Raw genomic sequence first — 27,542 nt, 5'->3', positions numbered from 1 at the left:
AAATTCCTGGGGGTGGAAATCAGTGAGGACCTCTCGTGGACAGCAAACACTACATCGCTGGCAAAGAAAGCACAGAGGCGCCTCTACTTCCTCCGGAAACTGAGGAAAGCAGGGAGCCCCCCATCCATCATGTGCACCTTCTACCGCGGCACCATCGAGAGCATCCTGACCAACTGCATCACTGTGTGGGGCGGAAGCTGCACAGACCACAGCAGGAACGCCCTGCAGCGCATAGTGAAGGCAGCTGGAAGGATCATGGGTGCCTCACTCCCCCCCCTCCCATCCCTGCAGGACATATACAACACCCGCCTCACCCGCAAAGCGACCTCGATTGTGAGTGACCCTGCCACCCCTCACACGGTCTCTTCAGCCTCCTGCCCTCTGGGAGGAGGTACCGAGCCTCCGGGGCTCACACCGCCAGGCTGTCCAACAGCTTCATCCACCAGGCTGTCAGGAAGCTGAACTCTCTCCCCATCCTCCCACTCCGTCCTCTTTCAGACTCACATGTCTGAATGCTGCTAGCACAATTTATGTTGTCTATATGTTTACATGTTTCTTACTATTTTTGCACTTTATGTTGTCTATGCACTTTATGTTGTCTATATGTTCACAAGTTTTTTACTATTTTTGCACTCTATGTTGTCTATATGTTGCACAATTCACTTTATGTTGGACAGAAGAGAAACGCAATTTCGATCTTCTGTATGTTTGCACATATGGAAAATTGACAAATAAAACTGACTTTGACTTTGAAGAGACAAAACAACTTCAAATGATCTCAAAACAACCACTAAGAGGCACAAAACAACTTCAAATAATCTCAAAACAACCACAAAAATACCCAAATAATCTCAAAACAACCACAAAGACACAGAAAACAACTTAAAATGATCTAAAAATAACCACAAAGAGACACAAAACAACTTCAAATAATCTCAAAACAACCACTAAAAGACACAAAACAACTTCAAATAATCTCAAAACAACCACAAAGAGACACGGAACAATTTCAAAGGGACGCAAAATGACCACAAAGAGATGCAAAATGACTGCTGTATGCAAAAGGAGGCAGTCACATTGCAGACACAGCAATAGGAACCTTTCTTCCAGTGGGAATATGAGGGACATAACTGTTTGTAGAGCCATTGGAATACATTTTTTTATTTAAACGCAAATGCCATCGATATCAATTTGGAGGTGGGGACAATTAAAAAATTCTGAAAAGTGATCGGGACATATCCGCCCCGACCATAAACCATGCCCATGAAAGCAAAGTAATAAGTACTTGTACTAGAGGAGTCACCGGGTAACCTCCATTGTTGTATCTTTTGGGAACCGTGAACCAAATTATTGCAATACATAGAGACCGGGTCTGAGAGGAACTTGTTTCACTGTCTTCCACTGCGGAAGGCAAGATGTTGGAATACATGCGCGAAATGAAGAAATAACCTTTAAACTATATCTAACAAACAAAAAAATTACGTGATATATTCCAGTTTTTCAATTACACCATACCTTCCAGGGGAGACCTGTTTTCGTTGAAAGAATAATGTACACAGTAGTGTACTCTGTTATTATATTATATGTTATATATTCATAGTGGTCACTGGCCTAAAAAAATCACATTTAAAATGATATAGAAATAATTATCAGATTTTTATTTTAATATTTGCTCTGATTCTTTGCATTAGAAGTTGGTTATGTATTATAAGCTTTGTAAAGCTAGTGGTAGGAAGTTATACAGGCCACGATTCCTTCTCTCATATATGTTTTATAATGCTGTGAAAACATCTTTAAATAACTATTTATAAAATGTTCAGGCCAAAAACTATATTTTACAAGATTTCATTTAAATGTTCTCACTGAACATCATTTTTCATTGAATAATGCAATTATGCATGTGTCATTTCGCCCAGCAGCACTGTGCGTCCCACCAGCTGCTAACAGCTAGCTTTACTATCTCTCCTCCTGCAGATTTTTAAAATGATTTCTTTTTCTTTTTCACGATGTAGCGTCGTCAGGGTAACAATGGGGTTCATCCCCTCAGGTTTATTAGAGCCGCGCTTTGAAGCGTCTTTTGTTCTGCCGCGGCGGCCCCAAACGACTGTCACATGATGAAGTGTGCATATGGCGTTAAGGTGCATGCTGGAAAATCGCTCGTGAAGGAGGCATGCGATGCTGAGGATTCGGAAAACGAGGAAGCGCTTCTCAACGGGAACAGAATCTCAATTAGCTCCACGATGTGTGTGCCCTGTCCGCCTAAGTGACAATTCTACACTGCCTACAAGCTGCCTGGATTTCTCGGCTGCTAATTCCAGCCCTGAAATCTAGCCAACTCGTTATGCTGCGTTTACACAGCAACGCTTTACTAGCAACGCTTTACTCGCAACGCTATACTTGCAACGCTTTACTAGCAACGCTTTACTAGCAACGCTTGACTAGCAACGCTTGACTAGCAACACTTTACTAGCAACGCTTGACTAGCAAAGCTTTACTCGCAACGCTTTACTAGCAACGCTTTACTAGCAACGCTTTACTAGCAACGCTTGACTAGCAACGCTTTACTAGCAATGCTTTACTAGCAACGCTTTACGAGCAACGGTTTAGTCAAGTGAGTTTACTCGCCTGACCATTTGTGGCTTTTTGCGTGATTTGTGTGATTCGCTTAATTCGCTCCTGAGAGGGGGCGGAGCTTATCTCTGTGGTTTTACTCCATGGAAACAGTTATCATTTCCTTCATCCACCACGGAAGAAACAACCACTAGTTCTGCTTTATACTTGTTGAGGACATCCCACAAACGTTAGAACATCTAACGCCCTCGTGTTTGTGTTAATTTCATATATATATATATCTATATGTATACATAACATCACCCGTAGGCTCACACAGCTCGGTGATTTTCACCAACTACGTCTGAATGACTCCTGCTTCCAGCGCCATTAGAGCAGCAGCAGCCAGTTAGATTCACCAATGTTGGAGCATCTCAGCGCTGATTGGCTTTCGCAACACGGCGTCGGACGAATTTTTCGCCAAAATTTAAATATTTTAACTCGCATCACACAATTCGCGTCATTCTCGCCGCCGGGAAAAACATTTGCGTCAATCGCAACCATTCACGTATGTACATTGATTTTAGTTATGGGATCTACTCACATGAAAATTTCGAAAAGAAACATTGCGATATGTTATTGAATTGAGTCAAATTACCAATATCAACATGTTCCCCTCCTCTGGATAACATTCAATTCAATGAAGTGTTTTATAATCTAAACACATACGACATCCCTGACCTTTGACCTCACCACCGATCAGGAAAAACTCCCCAAAAAACTGAAAAACCCTTTCATTGGGGAAAAGTGAAGAAACCTTCAGGAGAGCAACAGAGGAGGATCCCTCTCCAGGATGGACAGAACAATAGATGTCATGTGTACAGAATGAACAGCATAATATGAATGTTTAACAATCCATCTGTTGTGACGCATCACGCGTATTATGAACCGACCTACGATTTTATTATCATCCCTAAAGCATTGCTACAAAACAACAACCCAAGTGCTAAGTGAGCACAGTTCCGTTATTATATAAATGCTACGTGAGAGGACTATGAAGGGAAAAAAAGCAATAGAGAAAATAACCCAGGAGGAGACATCGGATAGCGATAGGTGGACCCACAGGAACACTGTAGGAACACTTTCTGGTTGTCCGAAGGAACAGTGATATCAGAATTAGTGTAAAGCATTGTGTGTGTGGGGGGGGGAAGATGAGCACAAGTGGGGAAGGCCTGCATTATGGTAATGCTTCACAGTAATCTGTCTTCGCCTTGAATTATGGAAAGCACTTGGCCGAGGCTCCTACCCGACCGTCCCCGAGGTGTCTGCTCATCGTTTCCGAGGTCCAGCAATTTTTGTTCCAGCAATTTTTTTTCTTCTCTTCTTTCTTATCAGAATGGTCTGGGGGAAGAAAATCTGTGCTGCGCTGTATTACATTTAGTTTCCCCGTTAGATCTGAGAATGGGCCTGCTGGATAAGTCCTATAGCCCCCCCCCCTTCCCCCAACTCCCCTACATTCTTTACTTCTTCCTCACTCACTCAACCTTCCCTCCCACCTCTCTCTTTTCCCCGCTAAATCATTCATTCCCAGACTTATCCGAGAGTGAAATGGAGCACAGGCCAGGCTAGTTAATGGGGTTCTATGAGGCATAGGATTACTTTCCTACCTGAGCTCATTCCGATGAATCTTCCTTAGAGAAGCGGTTGAAATATCAAAACCGCTCTCTGCCGTACGGGAAAAAAACATACGGGAGATTCCGCCCCGTGATCCGACAGCTTTCCGGTGTCGAGCGTCGTCTGGTATTCGCTGCCCAGCATTCCTGACGGGACGCAGCCAAATTTAAATGGGACAAAGACGGCGGGAGAATCTTTATTTCTTTGGAAATCAGACTATTGAGTTTTTTTACGCTTCCATTTTGGTTCTCATCCAACACAAGATCTCTCCTATTCAAGTGTTTTTATGTAATTTAAATAGGGGAGCATTCAGTACATCGGTGAGCAAGACCTGGGAGTCCAAGGATACTGGGGGTTGTATTTAATGTCACTAAGTGCATTACACAAGTACCCTAGTAAAGTACAATGTTGACGTTCTTTAACTGGAAGCATTTCCATGCCATGCACCTTTTTTAATTCTACTCCTCTAAAGTCCTTGAACCGATATTAGTTCCCTTGGAAACTAGAAAGGTGGACTCATTAGAGTGCGGTGCCACAACCACTGCTGTGATGTTTGATTTAACGTGAACCATATGTGTCACTTTATTAAGTTGTAAACATGTATATTTTCAATATGTGGGCAGTTTTTTAGATAATGGCTGTTTAGAATTGGGACGTTTAGGTCTTTATTACGATAGCGGGTCCGAAATATGCAGTTTAAGATAAAAATATCAAGCTCGGCCTCCCTTTACTACAGTGACGTCACCAGCGTTCGAGTTACTCCCTCACACACACACCCACACACACACACACACACACACACGTACACACACACAGACAGACAAACAACCAATCTCATCCAGGGTTCGTACGGTCTTTGAACACCTGGAAAAGTCATGGAAAAACTCAAATCTCCAAAGTTTTGGAAAAGTCAGGGGCATTTGTTGTATTCATACGTGCATTTAGGCTGAGTTTTAAATAATTAAAATGCTTTTAAAAGAATGAAGCTCAAAATATATTTTCATACTCGCACATTTTTTTGCACTGCAAGTGAACGCACCTTAACTGAAAAGAGATAAATGTTTATTCTTTTAATCAAACTATTGTCTCTCATTAATTTGTGTTATTTAAGGTCATACTGTATGCTTTAGAATTCTCATTGTTAGTTTAAATACTACATGTTCTCACTTGTTCATGTCTGCCCCGAGATTTCAAAAAACATTTGGTCAAGAAAATTGGGTTTAAAGTCATGGAAAAGTTATTCATTGGTCAAAATGTGTATGAACCCTGCTCAATATCTCACGGCGGAGATAATTAAGTGTTCTGCATACCACACAGATGTTTTCAGCTGATGAAATCCTCCCTAACCAATCAACAACCAGCAAACGATATTGACCTGGTGTTGGTCCGATGATAACTTCCAAACGTCATCTTCAATTCTCTAACGTCTTTTGATGGAGCCAAAAGCGGTGCAAATCTTTTCTGCGTGTAGATCCCATGCAAAGTCAACGTACAGACGCGAATCGTTACGATAGACGCACATTTACGCCGGGTGCCGCGTTTGCCGTGTATTGCACGTTTAGAATATTCGCCTCAACTTGACTTTGAAAAAAATTCGCCCAACGTCGAATTGTGAAAGCCAATCAGCGTTGAGATGCTCCACGGTTGGTATATCTAACTGGCTGCTGCTGCTCTTATGACGCTGGAAGCGGCAGTTATTCAGAAGTAATTGGTGAAAGTCACCGAGCTGTGTGAGCCTGATGTTATCTATAAATATATATGTGATATTAATGTTATGAACCCAGACACGAGGACCTTACATGTTCCGATGTTTGTGGGATGTCCACAACCAGTATGAAGCAGAAATAGTGGTTATTTATTCCTTGGCGGAAATAATAACCGTTTCCACGGAGATAAGCCACGCCCCCTCCCGTGAGTGAAGCAAAAAGCCACAAATGGTCAAGCGAGTAAACTCACTCATGCGAGTAAAGCGAATATCCGCAAAGCTTTTGGTGTGAACCCGGCTGTAGACTTTGCTCTGGGGACTTCGTCTTTGACTGCACAACAAAGGCATCCTGGTGCTGTAAAATTAGAAAGTCTAGGTGCACAAAGCTTCACGCAGCTTAACTCGGCTGTTTTATCTCTGTGTTTGGACAATGAAACAGTAACAAAGATGGATCACTGAGCGAAAGAAACACTGCAATAGTTGGGAATTGAACTCTGGCTCTGATTGGAGGATCCATAGAAGGACTGGAAAGTCGACGTCCCAACGGGTTACTTCACACAGTGCCTCCCTCACAGAGCTGGAATATTGATGACATCTTGCTTTGATTTATGTAACTGCAATGCACCGTAGGCCCCAGCGTTGTCCCGTCCGGCCCGTATGAGTTTAAAAGATAAAGTTCCGGCTTTACCCTGCGATGATACACTCACCCAAAGGAAATACAACTGTTTTTAAAAAAAAATATATATATATATATACAGAAGTCAGTAACCCTGTCTCCTATAATGCATTATAATAGTGGTGGAAACGTGGAACATACTTCTGTATGAATCATTTAAATGTGTAATAACAGTGATTTTGAAGTAATAATAAAGTATGTTAATGTTTTACAATCTTGATTCAATATAACCCTATGATTCTTACAAAAATGAGTCAGTGAGTGAGCTAATAATAATTAAAGTGCTCATATATAAGTGCTTATCATGATAAAATGCTCTATAATGTGTCATGGGTGAATATCTATTGTTGCTTTTAACTACAGTGACATTAGTATGTTTATCTTGCATTATTGAAATGACCAAGTGTAGCCTCGATTGGTAACAACAGAAGTTATTGTACCTTTTGCAGAATAAATGTAGTACAATTCAGGCACCTAAAAAGTAAATGTCCATCGCATGGCATGTAATCAACGAGCCATCACTCCGTCCACCGTCAAGTAAAAACACAAATGGATGCGGTAATAACATTCAAAAATAATTGAAACACTTTTATGCCAAATTAAATCAGCTGGAGTTCAAAGTGCAGCCCTGACCAAGCTTTTTCTCTTGGAGAGAGAGAGAGAGACAGAAAAAGAGAAAGAGAGCAAAAGAGAGAGAGATGGAGAGAGAGAAACTGTGTGAACTTGGGGGTGGAGGAGGAGGCGGAGGGTTATGTCGCGGAATGCGCTCCACCTGGCGCCAGGGAATATATATATATATATATATATATATATATATATGTTTGTGTGTCTTTTGTTCCGAGGAGCCATTTCCCATAAGAGGGGATAAATGGGTGGAGCTGAAGGTGAGGACGATGCAGCGCCATCACATTTAGAGGCGTATTCATCACGTTCACGGGGTGGTGTCATAATGTTGCCTTTTCACGGCGTGCACTCGGTATAGACGACTTGGCCTTGCACGCTCGTCATACTTTATATGGAATTAGTGTTGCCGTGTTTGTGCCCCCAAAAAAAGATAATACGAAGGGGGGGGGGGGGGCATTGATGGACCAATCTTGTCATGAATTTGTCACAAATGGTCATTTGTATCTGAGTCACTCGACCAGTGTCACCTCGAGTTCAAATACCATGAAATACATTTTTTTCTCTCTTTCTGAACGGAGAATCAAAAGACAAGTCTGTCTTTTGATTCTCCATTCAGAAAGAGAAAGTCTTGATGAATGGAAGGAAGTATTTTTTTTACGTTGTTTTTTTATCACATTCCGCATTTAGTTCATGAAAAAGTATAAAATACCACATAATCCTTTTAAAAACGATGTTGCTCGTGAGGAAGGCGTCATATTTATTTCCTAGCTGGACATAAATGTGTTCTCTCTGTCTAAAAAGAAGAAGATATCTAATATTGGAACTTATTATCAACCTCAAAAAGGCTTAAAAAAGGAAGGTTTTAAAACATTTGCCTTTGTACCAACCCAGGGAAGAAACAAATCATGTTCAACAAGAGGAAGACCACACCAGAACATCCAGACCACACCAGAACATCCAGACCACATCAGAACATCCAGACCACACCAGAACATCCAGACCACATCAGAACATCCAGACCACATCAGAACATCCAGACCACATCAGAACATCCAGACCATACCAGAACATCCAGACCACACCAGAACATCCAGACCACATCAGAACATCCAGACCATACCAGAACATCCAGACCACACCAGAACATCCAGACCACATCAGAACATCCAGACCACATCAGAACATCCAGACCATACCAGAACATCCAGACCACACCAGAACATCCAGACCATCCTTTAAATCGGAGGCATGCGAGAAAAACAACTACATGGTAGTTTTGTGCAATAACTAAGCCTTTAATGCTATTATTTTCTTTCCGCATTTAAATTGACTTGGACCAGCAGCGCTCTGAACCTCACAGGGTTTGTGCGGTCATGGAAAACCTGGAAAAGTCCTGAAATTTGAAATGTTTTTTTCCAGGCCTGAAAAAAAGCGTCCTTGGGGGAAAAAATTAAATCACAAAAGTTTGGGAAAAGTGATGGGAATGTGTTTACGCTCTGAGTTTGAAAAAATGAATTAGTTTTTAAAAAGTCATAGTGATGTATTTCTGAAATCCAGCCCCCGTCCATCAGTTCCCATAAGAAGACAAGATGATTTATATGCCGAGGCCTTTTGCCTTTGCCCCCCCCCCCCCCCTCGGCACAAGCTCTTGTCAAAAGGCCTGATCCTGCAGTCGTATGCAAAAAAATTAAAATAAAAAGACATGAAAAATGACCCTTGAACTAGCTCGGGTTTCATGAAGTGCCGTTCTGTAATGATGAGATCATGATGTCCGGGAGGGCGATGATTTGACCCGATTGGTCCTCCAGTCCGTCGTAAAGCGGCTCCGCCCCTCCCCCTCTGTGGCTACGTGATGGATGTTTCCTCTTGCTCACCGTGTCCACGCGTCGCGCTCCATCTGCCACCGGCTATTTGAAGCGGCGGATAAGACGGCGGGTCGTCAGCCCGGGGAAGCGGAACGCATTCGCGTTTGATGGGCAGTGCATCAAAACTGAAAAACCCTTGCTACACGGGTGACTTCCTTCAGGGCAAAGGAGAAGATGAATGGAGAGGAGTCAATATCTACTGGGCTTTAAAGGAAGAATAGGAACAGTATGGAGTACCGGGGTGTTTTTAGCTGTTTTTCTCTCTCACAGGTGACTGAATTGGCCTCAACGGTGACTTAAAACTGAAAATATGTTGGCCATTTATTTTCGCATTGAATTTGGAGTTAATCCAGATACGATGAATGTATGCGTCAGCTTATTAATACACATGTGCTGGTCCAGCCCTTGTGCTATCTAGGATGTGCTATCTTCAACTGGTGGAGTTCTTCCCTTTTTTTTCCCCGTGAAAGGTTTTTTTTCTATATCTTGTGAGTTTTTCTTGATCCGATGTGAGGTCCTGGGACAGGGATGTCGTATGTGTACAGATTGTAAAGCCCTCTGAGGCAAATTTGTAACTTGTGATATTGGGCTAGACAAAATGAACTGAATTGAAATCATTTTCTTTCCATCTCAAAGGTGCAAAATTACCCTTTTTCTGTCTTCAGGTCCCTCTGGTTCTTTATCATTGGGATCAATTTGCACCTTCGGTTGTGATGTCGTTTATTTGTACCCCACAGCCCAAAAAACGGTGCAGCAACATCGTCATGTGCAACTTTGTCTGCATCTGGAACAGCAGGATTTAATTCAATTCAATTTAGTTTATTTTGTACAGCCCAATATCACAAATGATCCTCAGAGAGCTTTTATGATCTACACACATACGACATCTCTGTCCCAGGACCTCACATAATTTAAACATACGTAATATTGTCACCTTCCTAAAATAAAGTTATTTTTACAGGTTTTTCAGAAAACATAAAAAACTGATATTGTGATATTATCATGTGATATTGTGATACTACATGGGTATAACCACATGATGTGTTCAACTGAGGATGTAGGCGATTTTACCAAAGGTGGCCAGGATCACAAGATGATTTAGGCAAAACTAAAACTAAAATGTCAAAAAATTACTTCGCACATTATTTTAGGAAGGTAATGATATTAAAAAATGTGTACATTTTGTTCGTCTTTTTATTTTTTGAGCTGCCGTTTGCTGTCCCTAGTTTTTCGAAAAATATAAAGTTGTAACCGAAAGTTTTGCTCTTTCTAACCTGACTGTCAAGCCCTGTACCAATAATGCATTTCTGAATGGCCGCCCTCTGTGAACGCTCTTTTAGACCTTTTCTTTGACACAGATTGAGAACGGCGTCGCGCCCTCTAGGGGTCAATCAGCTGCTAGAATCCATAATGATCCAAAGAGAGAAATGGTAAAAAAACAACCTTCACGTTCACCATGTCATTATTTTTGTAAAGAGAACTAGGTCATCATTATTCTCTAACATCATCGGCAACAATGCCGATAATGTCCATACGCTTTTAGTACCATTCATCACTCAAAGTCTTTGAAAAGCCATGGAAATTTGTTTCATTCATATGTGCATTTACGCTGAGGTTTAAATAGTGAATATGCTTTTTAAAAGAATGACGCTCAAAATATAAAGCCGGCATACGCTCTTTTTCTTCTTCTTCCCGCGCTGCAAGTGAACGCACCTTAACTGAAAAGACATCAATGTTTAGTCTGTTAATCAAACTATTGTCTCTCATTCATACCCCTCTCAAATAGTATGTGACAATGGGTCAAACCCAGAAAATATGGTAATGGTTTACATTTTGATTTCCACACCCTCTCCCAGGGCTCTCAAGTCTCACGCATTGAGCGTGAGACTCACGCATTTCGGTCTTATCTCACGCACTCCCGCCACACATCGAATTCCTCACGCTGAAAAAACCTCTCGGCTATTTAATGCTTGAATGCAGGGGTGCTCAATACGCCGATCGATTGTCCCGCTGCAGAGCTCCGACGCCGGTCTGCGCGCATTGGGATGGAGCAAAAAAATAGTCACTAGCACCCCCCCCCCCCCGTCAACAACTTTTCTCGGGGTCGAAATAGTCACTAGCACCCCCCCCCGTCAACAACTCTTTTCGGCTCGATGCCGGCGCGCGCAACGGTCAGCTGTATCGGGTGCTGATGGAAATCTCACGCTTGCCTGTCTTCAAAACTTGAGAGCCCTGCTCTCCATCAAATAGGGGGGATACGAACATCCCATCCTTTTCATTCCATTTAGTGTTGCTGACATCATAAATATTCACTGAAGGCCGCCCTCGTACAGGTTCTCTTAGATGCAGCTCCATCGTCTTTTCTTTGTTTCTCTTCTGAGCCGAGGCTCTATAAGTGCGGCCGATGGAGTCCGTCACCACCGTCGGACCATGCCTCATTAAGCGTGCCTCGCGCCTCATGTCTCATCGTCAAATCAGGACGTTTACTCCGTGATTAAAGCTTCATCACAGAATATTGCCCTTTCTCTGCGAGGTTAAGGCGTCTAATTTAAGAAATGAATCCTCTGTTATCCGCCATCCTCTCCCCCGCTTGATCGCGTCAACGATCTCCGTGAAGGTTGTTGACGAGGCGGCGAGAGCTCGCCGCTTTGTACCGTTATAATTAGACGTGGCGAACGGCACCGGGGTGGCAAACACCTGTCGTGCGTTTGCATGGTTTTACACGTCATCGTCGGCGTGGCGCAACACCTCCGTGCCACGAAGGGAGAGAACGTTGCTAAAAACGGATGGAAATTGGTTCAAGGTTTGATGCAATTTTCTGAGAGGAAAAACTCGGACACATTTAGGGTAGGCCACTGGTATGAAAAGTATAATCCGAGGCAGATGTTTGCCTTCTCTTTCATCAAACACTGACGGCTTGCCTTCTACCGATTACCCCGAATGGAATTTATGTTAATTTCACGTGTGTGCATTTGTATTTATTTCCCTTCCGTAGATCGTGCTCCACTTTGATCTAACACCTAGAGACTTTGCTCGCTTCTCTCTCCTGTCATCTACTATAATATTCATATTTATCAATCCACATTCTTCAGGTAAAATAAACAGGAATGAGACGTAGATCCAAACCCTTTGATGTCACGCTGAAGACGGCAATCTCCTCCGCGATAGGAGTAAATACACATTCAAAGCATTTCTCTGTGTTTTTTTACATACATATAGATACTTATTTGTATGTTTTTTTTCTGTGTGCTACTGCAGGTATGGTGAACTACAGCGAGGTGTCCGGCTACCCGCTGGTTCAGCACTGGAGCCTCCGCTCGGTGCTCTACCACGTCAAACTCAATCAGTGGGTCCTCTCTCAAGGTAAATCACTCTGTGCCTCAGGTCATTCATTCCATATTTATATATTATTTGTTTTTGTATTGTATATTTCTGCTGGGGGAGACCATGAGTTTGGGGGGGGGGGGGGGGCTCTCTCGGTGGCATGAACTCTCACGTTCTCCGTGTGAGGGAGAAGAAGAAAAAACGCCGCCATCGGCCATCAATTATTCATGCCGTGGTAATTAATGTGACGCACGAAGGTTAGCGCCTCATCATACCAGCTTGGCTGCTTTGTTTAATTTATCGTTTTTTTCCTCAGCTCCGTGATTAACTGGACGATTGTCGCCTTTTTCCTTTGGGCTGCCGGGTTGTCCGTGTGTGTTGCCGTGTAGACGTCAAACACAATCAAGGCAAGACTGTGCAGTTTAAAACGGTTACAATGCCAATAATGAAGAAAAAAGGAAAGAAAAGTGCCGTGACATTATTGGAAAAATATGTAAGTTCTCACAACCTCTCCGCTCTGCTCGGTGTGAACAGTTGACATTTTGTTCACGGCTTCCCAGTTTCTTGCTATGATGTAATTTTATCTTGTTTCTTTTCAAGAAAACGTGATTTTCTCGTTGGTGGACTAGCATCACAATATATTAAATTAAATTAAAAAGTATTATTTTGCCAAAACGGTCCAATTCAGAAAAATATGAATTCAATTAAATTCAGTTTATTTTCTATAGCCCAATATCACAAATTACAAATTTGCCTTAGAGGGCTTTACAATCTGTACACATATGACATCCCTGACCTTTGACCTCACATTAGATCAGGAAAAACTTGCAAGAAATAGAAAAAACCCTTTCACTGAGAAAAAAAAACAAGGAAGAAACCTTCAGGAGAGCAACAGAGGAGGATCCCTCTCCACGATGGACAGAAGCAATACTATCGACATTTTTATAATTGCATTAAGCTGGTACATTTTTACACTATACACACTGACTGCTACCAGTCAAGTCTTATCCTTATTCATTATATTACATCCTAATTCAATTTGTATCCTACTATTAAACTGTATCTGCAGTTACTATTAATAAAAGCCTATCAAATAAATGTGGAGGAACAAAAAGCACAACACTTCTCTCTAAATGTAGAAGCATTAAGTAGCATGAAATGGAAATGCTCAAGTCAAGTACAAGTACCTCAAATGTGTACTTATGTACAGTAGAACGAAATACGTCTCTTCTTATCAGCAGCAGCTTTATGCTAATACACTTCATGAGCATGGAGAGACCATCACCTCGGGGCGCATTGCAGGCAGTGTGGAGATGGTGGTGCTAAAAGGTTCAAGTTGGGTCTATTACATCAAATTAAAGCCTTGTTGAAACAGTCAATTATGGAGCGGTTGTGCGGTCGGCCCGGCTGCGCTTCCTCGGAGAGAAAACCCCGGATGGCAATAAATGGGTCGGGGTCGAGTTCCCTTTAATCGAAAAATTAGCAAAATGTCACTTCTAAAGGGCAGAAAGCAACAAAAAAAAGCTGCTCAACAAGCGCAGCCAAAACCAAGAGGGCAGCACCTTCCCAACTGGAGGGATGACAACTGCTGTGTCGATTGTATAATAACTAACGTACAGCAGATCCAGAGGCACACATCGGTGCAAGTGTTTGGTGGAGAAACCCTACGGCGCGTCACTAGGCGCTTCCAACGACGAGACCTGTGGGCATGTGCGGAACATGAAATGCCCTTTGAGTTATTGAATGGGATCTACAAAGGTCAGTCCAATGGTAGCCGACACCAGTGGCTTGGAGCCAGAGACACGCTGCTTGTGTTTGGGTTTTCAGGAGTGACCGTGTGAACCGGTGACTCTGCGTCCAGACCATGTGGGTTATACAGCGGAAATTGATACACCTGTTATTATCGTATTATTAATATCGACGCCAACCCTTTTGCACGAGTCGCTACGAGCAACCGCGCACGCATCGCGCTAAAGGTCACCAGTTATCACGGTCACGAATTCATCTGAAACACCATCCTGATGGTATTCTGTTGACCTTGAGTTCGGTTAGCGGTTCTGACAAGCAAACACGCAGCGTGATGCTGGTCACGGTTATAATTAGATGTTCATTTGTCTTCTTCTGTTGCAAACATCTTTGATGACGACGGCCTGAAGTTATGCTGCGTTCACAACAATACTCGCGGGAGTTTACTCGCTTGACTGTTTGTGGCTTTTTGCTTCATTTGTGCCTTAGAGGGGGCGGGGCTTATCCTTGTGGCTTTACTCTATGGAAACAGTTATCATTTCTGCCATCCACCACGGAAGAACTAACCAGAACTAGTGGTTAGTTCTGCTTTATACTTGTTGTGGACATCCCATTAACATCGGAATATCTAACGCCCTCATGTTTGGGTTCATAACATTAATATCATATATGTATATATATATTTATACATAACATCACCCGTAGGCTCACACAGCTCGGTGACTTTCACCGACTACCTCTGAATGATTTCTGTTTCCAGCACCGTTAGAGCAGCAGTTAGATTCACGGCAGAGCGTCTCAACACTGATTGGCTTTTGCAACTGGCTGAATTTTTCGCCAAAGTTCAAATATTTAAAATTGTGGCGAATGAGGCAAATTGTACGTCATTCGCGGCGCAAATGGGCCTCAAACGCAACCACTTGTGTCTGTACGTTGACTTTGCTCATGCGATCTAATCGCGCGAAAAATTCTTAACGCAGCTTAAGGTTCTTGCCACGCAGAGTAGATGTTTCCTGTACGAGGAAAAGAAAACTATATTAATACATTGTTTAATGACAGCATTTGATTTTACAGCATCTTATTCGATGCGTAAAAGTTCCAATACACCGCCACGCAAACTTTTCACCCAGTTTCCAGCTGCCTTCATGAAGCTCCAGCAATAAATATGTGAAAATGAATTAAGCAGGAAGGGTGATGCATATGTATAGGAATCCAGCTTTATGATTGTCAAATTTTGGGACCATTAATACACAAGTTTAACGAAGCTTGAGGAAAATTATACGGTTCGATGAGTGGAGACCGCATATTAATAAAAGTGCAAAAAAAATAAAAAACGGGAATACTTGAGCTTTCTATAACTCCATGTTATAAGTTACTGTAATAAACATATCTTGGGTGTACAACATTGTAATATACTGTTATTTTCAGAAGAGACACTTAAAAGCGTCGGGCGCAAAACAAAAAACGTTGGTCACGATACACGAAGCAGGTGTTGCTAGGAAGTCGGCTTCATAATGATGTTGTCAGAAGACGAAGCAATTATACAAAACAGATGTTATCATAGCGGCACGGCAGGTTGGTGATTAAATCTCTTGTTTTCTACGGGTTCAGATATCCAACAACAAAGACACTAAAATACATCTAAGTGAGAACCACCGCTCGGCTGCATGGAAACAAAGTGTCGATGACCTCAGCGAGTGGGAGGAAGCCGAGCGGACGTGCCGCAGACTGACAAGCGTGGTCGCGATTACGTTGGACATAATGATGTCGCTCGTTGTCGAGACGACGAGGAGGAGGAAGAAGACGTTGTGTAGCCATTTTCACGTCGTTAAAGTTCTCCGTGGGCGACAGAAATGTTCTGGAAACACGAGCGTGGTCGCCTTCGTATATGGAATAATTAGATGGGTCTGTCGTCTCAGACAAAAGCAACAGCACAAACGCTGACGCGGCGCTTTAACAATTAGCAACCGGTGTGGACGGCAAAATGAAAACTTATCTCAAATATATAAGAAAAAATAACTATTGACATCTCACTATTTTTTGCATTCATATGTATTATTGTAATATTTTTTCTCCATTGAATGGTATATTTGACACTGAACTAGTTCATCTTTATCTCAGTGATAGTTTCCAAATGAGAATAAAATATCACCATGACCCTGAAATTCGGTCTCGAACAATGGATACCCGGGGACATGGCCAGACATACCGCTGTCCTTGGGGCTTAGCCCCCCCTTTCATTAAATCCTACAAACGCCCCTGCACACACATACATGGAAGAAGAAGAAAAGACATTCAAAAAACACTTACCAATTGTGACTCTCATCTCCATATGTGCCTTTTAATTACTATTGTTCCTTCAAAACAATCCACCATGGCGTGTTCCCTCGGTGTTTGTGGTTTATTTATTTTAAGCCCCCCCCCCCCCCCCCCCACACATACTAATAAGTCCACATCCATGTTTTGCCTTGTGCAGAGGAGTTCTCTTTCTTTCATTCAAAGCAATGCATTGTGGGTGGCCCCGTTTCCAGTGATTCAGGCTCAGGTTGGCATCGTCGTGTAAAAAATGAAACCCGGCTCGGTTTTTACATTAAAGGGAACAATGAAGTTAAATGGAAAGGAGGTCCGCATTGGAGGAAAGTACACACCATTCCCCGTCTCTCTGATAGCCCGTCGTACATACATCACGAGGCTTTCTATCCATAGAGGGGCCGAGTCGCTCTGCCATAGAAGCTTCACAGAATAAGATAACTGTGGAACGGTATTTAGTCAAGCAACCCGTCCGTCTTCTGAAGGCTCCTGGCATTTGCCTCTCTAGATAACTTGGGTTGGCCTGCTGGTAAATGAAAATCTCCTGAAATATAACCTTTGTTCACTCTCCCTAGCCTTTTTAAAAATGCATTTCCCACCTAAAAATGAGGTTGTGTTTTAAATGCATGCATTATTCCTAAAAAAAACCATCATAAATAGTTCCCGTTCTGATAAGTGCAGCCGCCCCTGAGTAAATACAGCCGTGACACCTCTAATGCGTTTCCAACGGGGCCGCTGGGGCTTTGAAAAGTGGCTGCCGCGTCTGGCCGAGGACACGGTTCCTATTCCCTCTTCGCCTCAGAAGCATCCCGGCAGCATTTTTCTTTTTTGACTCCCATCTCCCACTTTAGCTCTTCATATTTCAACAGTCACCGGAGGCGGTTGAGGCGACTGGTTTCGAACGCCTGATAGCGAAGCCCCCATTGCTCAGACTCTTGTCTCTCACTCACTGCGTACCCCTGATTTAATTTCTGAGCGAGCGCAGAGGTATTAATACCGTTTCTCCCGGAGATGATAACCGCGAATCGCTGTTGCCCTTTTCCCCGATTTATTTACTCGGATAGAACCCGAGTGAGCGCGCGGTGGTCCTTTTTGTTTCCAGATGGGATCTAACATGCTTTTCTTTCCTTTGTGTTCTGGGATCTTCCGCCCAGATCATTGAGTCCGCTCCAATACGTTAAGTGTCCTCTGCCTTGTTTTAAATTATTAATTGAAAAAAAACCATTGCTTTTTTTCCCCTGCACCGGTTTGCGCCTTAAGGGAGATTCGCTGTCTACATTAGCTATGAAAAGACATCCTGAACCCTGAAGCTTCTGCTGCCACTTATCCCGGTCTCACTAAAGAGGGACAAACTAACATCTCGGGCCCTTCTCGTTGAGTGGAGGACCCGATGTTTAATATATACACTGCGTTCACAGTGTGGAGAAGAATTGCTCGCGTTCTGTTTGAAGCTCGAGCTGGAAGCTTATCGTCATGTGTCCTGCATTATTTATTCACTCACACCAAGCGTTCATCAGGTGATCTGATTCTGAGCCTTACAAAATTGTAGGTCACACACACAACACTTTTTAAATCACGAGGATTTCACTGTGGATGACTGATGAGATTTTGTATTTTTTTTTCTTCCATTGCTATGTAATGTCCATGTGTGGTTAAAATGGTTCATAAATAATTAATAAGCAACCGGCTCAGATTTCCACTGAACCAGTTTTGGTCCCCGATCTTCTGACATTCTACCCGCTGTAAAAATATCAAACACCTTCAGCCTCCATTTAACGCATCTGTGCTCTGAAAAGACATCACATTGACGGCATGTCATTTTCAGACACTCTTTGATTATTCTATTATTAGTTACTCTAATTATTACGAGGTGACAACCAAACATCGATCGGCAAACTGTAATTAGGCATGGCTCTAAATCCTTGACTTAAAGCTTTTTAATACAACACTTGTAATTACTCAGGGCCAAACTCGGGCCAATCAGCTCTTGAGTTCCGCTCTCGTAGCGCTGGAAGCGGAAGTCTTTCAGACGTAACAGTAACTTCATCGGTGAAAGTGACCGAGCTGAGTGAGCCTAACGGGTGATGTCATGAACCCAAACACGAGGGCGTTAGTGTGTGAGACGTCCACGACAAATATAAAGCAGAATTAGCGGTTAGTTATTCTGGTGGATGAAGGAAATGATAACGGTCTTTACGGAGACGAGACACGGAGATAAGCCCCGCCCCTCGCGCAGCTTCTCGACGCTTATGGTGTGAACATGGTGAACGGTCGAGTGAGTAAACTCACGCGTTTTGGGCGACGCGAAAAATAGTTTCGCTTTTGGTGTGAACGCACCTTTAAGCGTTGCAAATAGTCACAACACTTTTGGTGTAAACGCATGATAAGAACAATATTGTTGTTGTTAATTTAACATTAAAGCATGTAAACATGTTCTCGTAGGAACGCAAAATACAAGCATGAACTCGTAAATGAGCATTATACATTCACTTGAAGCTATTAAGTTAAAATACAACCAAAGGCCTGCAGAACTAATGGCATCCCCATCAGCATCAACTTTATTGTGTTTAATGGCAATTAGAAAATATTAGCATGCTTATTAACACGCCAAACAAAGATGGTGTACATGCTAATCATACCCGCGTTTTAGCGTCATCAGTGTGAACACGGTGGATGAATACAATCAGTCTTTAATGAGGTCTCCTCGAGCGCTAATGGCTGGCAGCCAATCATAACAACTTTGTGTATTATCACACAAATCACATAATATTGCGGATGCTAATATATTTGATGGGGATAGTTGGTTGAGACAATCAGGACAATACATCAGTTCTCAATCATATTAACATTAAAAATGATCCCGCCACTACCTCCTCCCACTTACCATGACATAATCGTCCCCGCATCTGATATTTGTATGCTATTTATTCTGATAATCTTCATTTCAACTACACATTTTGTACATTTAAAAGGAAGAAGTTTTTTTAAAGTAACTAAAAGTGGGAGTATGCATTTTGCAGGGTATGTGCAGTGGGAATATAATATACAGTAATTCCAAGGCTGCCATTCTTACCCTGTAATGTAAGTAACTAAAGTTTATTTATATTGCACTTATCACAGACAATGTGCCACAAAGTGCAATACAGTAGTCAATTCAAAACAATTTGGCAATAACAGGGGCCAAAACATTTCAACAGTTAAAAGAGCAAATTAAAATAGACAGTAAAAGATGGTGCAATAAAATAAATAAACAGAAGATAAAAAGCAGGCCATAGAATATTTAATTTAACTAAATGCCAGTGTAAACAGTTATGTTTTGAGATGGAGTTTAAATGATACTATTGAAGCTAAAAACGTTTGGAGTGCAGAGTAGTTGGATGTAAAGTAGTTGGATGTGGAATAGTTGGATGTAGAATAGTTGGATGTGGAATAGTTGGATGTAGAATAGTTGGATGTAGAATAGTTGGATGTGGAATAGTTGGATGTGGAATAGTTGGATGTAGAATAGTTGTCGGGGTTCCCTTTAGTTCGTAAGTCTTCTTGAGTCTCATTGGAAAGATGAATCAAAAAAACTACAAGACAAACTACCTCCCCCCCCCCCCCCATAACACTCGGCTTTATTCTCTCTTTTGTTTCACATTCCGGGTTTTGTTCTCACTGCATTATTATTATGATATATATTTTTTTGTATTTTCTCCACAGCCTTCAGCTTGGCCATCCATTCTCTGGACGGTGCGACGCAGCGTGGCGACTTTGTCTCCATCCTCAGGGAGTTTGGCAACCACTACGTGCAGGAGGCGATGTACGGCTTCCAGGAGTCCTGTACCATCTGGTACCCCAACAAACAGGTCCAGAGACAGCTGTGGCTGGAGTACCAGGACATTAGCAAAGGTAGGACACACACACATACACACACAGAATGAAATTGACGCACAGTAATTACCTTGCATCGAAGGTGTGTTGGTGGCGCTGTGGGATGTGTGAGGATTAATAATCTGTCACACCCACATAAACACACTGAGGCTCTGGATATTGAGGGTGTGTTGGGGTGGACTGGATTGATACGTTACACATTTGCAATAGGCACGACTCTTGATCATACTTCGGCTGCTTGGCAGGAGAAATATGTAAAACCTCGCGCGGGACCACTTTTAAGAAAGCTCTTCTCTTGTCCCCTTTCTTTTTGGCGGTACCTGTGTTGCGGAGGAAAGTAATGGGCTCCCAGAGTGGCAGTGTTGATGGAATGCTTTTGGGGCACTTGTTTCAACCATTAGTTGTTGTTGTTGTTGTGGTGTTGTCCCCATCTGCACTCTTTGTGGAAGAACCCCTTGTGGCTTGTTTTGTTTGGTCAATCCTTTATTCAATTTAATAACGTTTTTATTAATCCATGAAGGCAATTGTATTTTGGGCATGAGTATAAACAGACAGGAAACAGACATACGCACAGACAAATGGGGTTTGGGTTGTTGTGTGGGCACCATAAACCATGCCAACGAACACAGAGGAGCACTTTTCCATTCTATTCTTGGGTGTTTACCCTCAATCGTGTTTAGTGTTGTCTGAAAAGTGTCTGGAAATCACTGAAAGCTTCCGGTAGATCTTTGGTAAGCTTCAGAACTTTGTTCAGATGATGTCATAACACCCAATACACCAGCCAACGCCACTCACACAGCACGCTACGTGTGAACAAACATCAGTTTGTGTTTAAAGGGCCATTGAAAAGGCCAATCCCAACAGGGGTGCAGACTTATTCATAATAGGCTATCTTGCTGTGAAGTTTTACAGATAAAGATGTCACATTAAATAAACAAGGAATACGATAAAAGCATACTGAAATGAACTGGTCAAACGCCATCGCTTCACCGACCTCTTTGGAGTCAGTTTTGCACATCCTATTTTCGCAGGGAACAAACTTGTTGAAGCAACAAAACATATTTGATATGTTAAAGGAAAAGTGGTTTGGTTCAAAAGAAGTGTGTTTGTTAAGTAATCTACGTAATTTAAAAATATAATATGTGAACTTTCAGTTTCACTGGGGACCCAAACTCCCATCTCTCTTCTCAGCAACCATTTTGTATGTTTTTCCCTCCCCTGATAAGTGTGGGTGGAGTTTTTTTATTTTTTATTCTTGTGTGTTTAGTTTATTGGTGCTGCTACTGTGACAGCAAATTTCCCCTTGGGGATTAATAAAGTATATATCTATCTATCTATCTTTCCCACAGGGAAACATAAAGGTTCCCGTCAAAATAGTATCTGTATTTCTCGCACAGGTGGGGTCGTTAGAAAGAGTGTGTGTGCATCTGAGATTGGGATGGTGTGTGTCACTCTCAGTCAGTCAGACAGACACTCTATTCGAATTACTATAGGACCATATTTATGAGAGACACACACCCACATGAAAGAAACCCTTACATTAGTGTCCCATATCCAATAAAGCTGTATTTAGGGCAGGGATGCCAGGGTGAAATTGGATAGGGGGCCAGATTTGTTTCAAGTGAGATTTCAGGGGGTCGGATTACACTTTCGGACTGAAAAGGCCAAACACTGACTCAACACATGGATAGGTAGGCTATTTGAAATGATTCATGAAGGCCTACACATCATTAAGAAATTGCATTGGCACCAAAATTGCCTCACAATGAGGCCTACAATTACATAGCCTAAAGCAGGAGACAGTTACCCTCTAAAAACGTAACATTTTCCTATCCATGCAAGTAGCCTACATATAAAAATTAGAAATGCACCAAAAAAGCCACAGGATGTGGCTTTTTTGAAAGAGTGGGGAAAAGCCCACAGCACCTGGTATTCCCAGGCGGTCTCCCAACCATGTACTGACCAGGCCCAACCCTGCTTAGCTTCCGAGATCGGACAAGATCGGGCGAGATTGGGCGTGTTCAGGGTGGTATGGCCGTAAGCGACAAGTGAGCCTGCAAATGAGCCTTTTAAAGAATCGGAGACCCGATCTTCTATTTTTCTTTTTTACTCCATAACATCCCTGTTAGGTTGACCACATTAACGGCTGTTTTACAACTCTTATTGGATTCTTAGCACTGATCTACACCTGTAAGCACGTCGACCTTACTTGTCATCACTTTGGGCAAAGACCTAAACCTTCCCGATCTCCCCTCCCCCCGTCGAAGAGAAAACACCTGTAAGGACTTTGCACCTTGCCCCCCATCCCCCGAAAAAGAGAAACCCGGTAGTTGGGGATGTACCATCTACTAAATGAAGCCTGTGGCTTTTTTGAAAGAGTGGGAAAAAGCTTACAGAACCTGGTATTCCCAGGCGGTCCCATCCAAGTACTGACCAGGCCCGACCCTGCTTAGCTTCCGAGATCAGATGAGATCAGGCGTGTTCAGGGTGGTCTGGCTATAAGCAAAAAGTGAGCCTGCAAATGAGCCTTTTAAAGAATCGGAGACAAAAATTGATAAAAATAAAATAAATAAAAAATGGTCCCCTTTATCAACCGCAGGCCGGATGTGACGTACAGTCGGGCCGAGTCCGGCCCTAGGGCCGTAACCCTGGCACCACTGATTTAGGGGGAAAGTTAGAGGATGAGAAACATTGTTTAGTCTGTAAAGTGTGCTTCTCATGTGTGGTGATGGACACACATCAGGATAGAGATGGTTCCCATAACAACCACCTGGTCCTTTTGTTTGATGTTTGAAATGTGTACAACTTTATATATGGGGCTATGAACAGGAGTGTGTGTGTGTTGGTGTGTGTTGGTGTGTGTTGGCATCAGTGTTGGGAGTAACGCGTTACAAAGTAACGCGTTACTGTAATTCCACTACTTTTAGCGGTAACGAGAGTGTAACGAAGTATTTTTTAAATCAACTAACGCAGTTACAGTTACTGAAATTTAAATGAGTTTGTTACTCGCGTTACTCTCTTTTGTGAAAAATGAACACTTGCAGACAAGAAGACAAGCTAGGCTACTTTAGCTGCTTCTGATCTGACATCGCAGGACCTTGGTGGCGCAATGATATTGTAACGTCTCGGACGTTATGGACTGATGACACGGAGACGGGACGACGTTATTATTCCTCCCTTTATTGGGCATCCACCAACACAGACAGTGTGCTCCTCTCAGCTCAGCAGCGCGAACATCAACAACAACGGTTCCCGTCAACCACCCGTAACTTCCGTTTTCCGACAGGTTAACCCCGCCTCCCCTCTACTCCGCCAATCACAGGCACGCCTCCCCTCTACTCCGCCAATCACAGGCCCGCCTCCTCGACCAGCATCACGGTGCCACACTGTGATTGACAGCCACTTCCAGTGTTGCCAGGTCCGCGGTTTTTGCCGCTGGTTGAATTTTGTGTCCGCTGGTTCGGGTAGACCTATTTTGCATGCAAATTACATGAATATCTTTAAATAAAAATCCATATTTTAAATGAAATAATTTATTTATACCCAAATCCTACCAAACTGACTCCAGATCAGCACGTACACGCCTCACTAGCACCCCCCCTCAATTATATGCAGCACCTCAAGGCACCTTTGTTTTCTCTTTTAATTAGTATTAATACTGTAGGCCAATCACTTTTATTTCATTAGGCCTAATGTGGTTAAAAAAAAACTGTTAAATCACTGAGACAGTTATTTTGTATTAAGTTAACTAAAAAAGGGACTTTTGTACTCCTGCTTGATTTGAAGGCCTGTTGCCCTGTTGATTGCAATAAATAGGTCTACAACATATGTTTATTGTGTTTGACTGTTCATGACATTAAAAAAGCAGACATAAAAGTAACTTAAAAGTTACTTTCCCTAGTAACTAATTACTTTGGATATACAGTAACTAGTAAAGTAATTCAATTACTTTTAAAAGAAGTAACTAGTAACTATAACTAATTACTAATTTTCAGTAACTTGCCCAACACTGGTTGGCATGTAGGTGTGTGTGTGTGCGTGTGTGTGTGTGTGTGTGTGTGTGTGTGAGCGAGGGAGTAAGAAAGACTGTCCCACATTTACAAAGAAAGAACGGCTCTAAACGTGACACTTCTGACATCTTTTAGCCTTCAATTTCACTGCCAGGTCAAATTGACCCGAACATCATCTCTGTTATATAAACCTGCAGGGGGGGGGGGGGGTTGCAAATACATGAAATTTTTTGTGTTTGTTTTTTAAATTGATTACACTAAATACGGCAAGCAGAAGAAGTTTTATACAGAAAAAGTACTTGGATATATTTTTCCTAGATTTTCAAACTTTGAAACGGGTCAATTTGACCCGCAACATAACAGGAGGGTTAAGTAGCCTACGTAATGTACCAATATAAAACGTTAACTTTCAGTTTCACTGGGGACCTAAACTCCGATCTCCTGCGTGAAAGTCTTATTCAACATCAGAACCATCAGCCCCAAACTCTTCCCTTCACGGACTATATCACCCTTTATACTTTGGTACCTGACTTCCTCCTCCTAGAAGCGTGATGTGGGCACAATGTGGCTGTGCGGGTCAAAATGGTGTCACATCATGATACACGGCCCTGGAGAGTGAGGCTCAACGGGCTGAACCGGTGACCCATTTTTTAAAACAACCTTTAAGAAGCACCTGATATAGTTCAAGTTCATGGAGCGCTGCTTAAATTTATATTTAACACTTCACATTTGTGAACTTTGGCTTATAAAGATTTTGCTTAAATATATACACTCCCGTTAAAAAATTTGGAGTCACCCAGACAAAGGAAGGTCAGTTCTATAGCTTCTCTCAGCAGCATAACTGTTTTCAGCTGTGCTAACATAATTGCAAAAGGGTTTTCAAGGGTTTTCTAACCCGACATTAGTCTTTTTGAATTGAAAACCAGACGTTACCACCTCAAATCGTCATTTACCATATTAACAATGTACAGAGTGTATTTTTGATTAATTTGATGTTATCTTCAATGAAAAAAACAGAGCTTTTCTTTGAAAAATGAGGAAATTTCTATGTGACCCCAAACTTTTGAATGGTAGTGTATATAATCATTCTCACAGTAAGATTTCGTAAAAAAATGTGTTGTTAACTATCCCAAACTTCTATCGGCACTGCTACTAATACCTCCAACCCACAACCAGTGTATTGGTGTGAAGAAGGTTCAAACTGTCACTAAAGGCTCTTTATGTCGGTACATTCGCTGAATGAAAGCGAAGCTGACCATCACCCCTGGAAGTTGGCGTGACCATTGGTGTGTAGCAGCAGTTGTGTTGAAGACAATTGGACTTGTAAAAGGTGTAATTGTGACCAGCAGAGGCCGTTTCCCCTCAGCGGCTCCAAACTGTCCAGCCACTTTCCTTGCCTCCCTTTGGCCACTTTTCCTTATTCCTTCCCTTCCCTCGTCCAAGGACACCCCTTGGTGCCTCACCGCTCACTCCCCGTTACCTCTGCGCTGACAGATGGCATTAGAAGACAGAACCTCCCTTGTGAAGAGTGCCATTACTCTTCATTTCCTCTGACACAGCGGTTGTGCCGACTCTGTTAAATGATTCAACACAATCAGAAAGGAGGAAGAAGAAGAAGAATATGCCGCGCTTGTCGGTTTTGAGCTTCTTTTCTGTAAACTGTCACTTGGAGTTATTTTTCCACTATTCATGCTAGATCAAGGCAGATGTCTTTTTGTGTTGTTGCACGGATTGATGTCAGTGTACCGGCACCAAGATAAAGGTTTTTAAGAAGTCTTTCAAGTTCATAAATGTTGTGGGTATTAGAGATGAGCCTTTGTTTGTACATGTGTCATTTGGTGGTGACAGTGTGTGTCATTAATGAACCGATCCTAAAACAATACAGGATCATTACATTTGCCTACATTACTAGCGTTGCAGGGACAATTTAAATTGTTCACGCTGACACGATGAATAACCGATAACTGCTAACCGATAATTACTGTAATCGAGACCGACGTAGCAGATTTTAACACAAAACTAAATCTCAATACATTTTCAGTGACACTTTAATATACATACCCTGTAGTTCCACATGATTTGCTGGAAAGAAACTGATATGGCGCCATCATTTTTGGAAGGAATTTGTCATTTTGTTCCTCTCGTTCAAGAACATGGAAATGATCTAATAATTCTATAACATCACAGTGATATCACGGAACACAGATACCAGAGTTCATACATCAGAGTGACTTTCACTAGTCTAGTTAGACATATCTATTGCCAACATAACCTGCTTGTAGGCAACGCTTAGAGTGTCAGCTGAAAGGGCAAACATATGAATTCAGATATCCCGAAAGTCATGTTTCCAATCATTATTAATGTTTGAAGTTGGATTTTACTGGATTTGCACTTTAAAAAACAACTGCTCATTAACGCAACTCACAAAACTTAAATGTGACATATGAAAAAAACACATTATGAGCTTATGTCCCTGAGATACTCAGAACTATTTCTGTATTTCCATTATAATTGGTACCAAATGATAAAGTTATTTCCTGGGTAATATCATGAAATAATTAGACAACATGTAAACATTTTTCATAAAGCATTGCCCAAATTCCATGCAAATTTACAAAAAACTGCTCCTGTTCACAGTGGTCACAATTCTAACTCTAAAGTTAGGTAAACCTTGAAAGTTGCCATTGACGCAGCTGTGATGCAACTGTTATCTCTCCCAATGTTGCGGAAATACTAATTCAATTCAATTCAGTTTATTGTATACGGCCCAACATCACAAATTACAAATTTGCCTCAGCGGGCTTTACAATCTGTACACATACGACATCCCTGACCTTTGACCTCATATCGGATCAGGAACAACTCCCAAGAAATAGAAAAAATAACTTTCACGGGGAAGAAATGGAAGAAATCTTCAGGAGAGCAACGGAGGAGGATCCCTCTCCAGGATGGTCGAAACAATTGATGTCATGTGTACAGAATGAATCATTACAGAGTTACAACACATTCAATGAATATGACAGAGTGTATGAATAGTTGGTCGTAGGCATGGACCACGATCCAGACCTCCATGATCCATCACGCAGATGGAGGTAGAGAGGAAGAGTGGGCGGGGCTTCAGCAGGGCCATGGCATCAGACCCAGCCAGGTCCAACGGACCCTATGAGACACAAACGTTGGAACAT

General features: G+C 42.2%; 1 protein-coding gene and 2 pseudogenes across 2 annotated transcripts in view; 1 reads left to right on the top strand and 2 right to left on the bottom strand.

Annotated features, from left to right (window-relative positions):
* Positions 1-27,542, top strand: part of astn1 (astrotactin 1) — a 462,961-nt gene that overhangs the window by 266,389 nt on the left and 169,030 nt on the right. For both annotated transcript variants that reach the window (XM_056421820.1, XM_056421821.1), the window contains exons 16-17: positions 12,353-12,457; positions 20,177-20,365. In XM_056421820.1, coding sequence (XP_056277795.1) covers positions 12,353-12,457; positions 20,177-20,365 — 294 coding nt within the window. The remainder of the gene's footprint in view (positions 1-12,352; positions 12,458-20,176; positions 20,366-27,542) is intronic.
* LOC130198689 (5S ribosomal RNA) lies at positions 22,262-22,390 on the bottom strand (annotated as a pseudogene).
* LOC130198685 (5S ribosomal RNA) lies at positions 22,735-22,851 on the bottom strand (annotated as a pseudogene).

This window comes from Pseudoliparis swirei, chromosome 8 (genome assembly GCF_029220125.1).
Source record: "Pseudoliparis swirei isolate HS2019 ecotype Mariana Trench chromosome 8, NWPU_hadal_v1, whole genome shotgun sequence".
NCBI lineage: Eukaryota > Metazoa > Chordata > Actinopteri > Perciformes > Liparidae > Pseudoliparis > Pseudoliparis swirei.
Note: the sequence above shows the minus strand (reverse complement) of the source record. Positions and strands in the feature narration are given on the sequence as shown.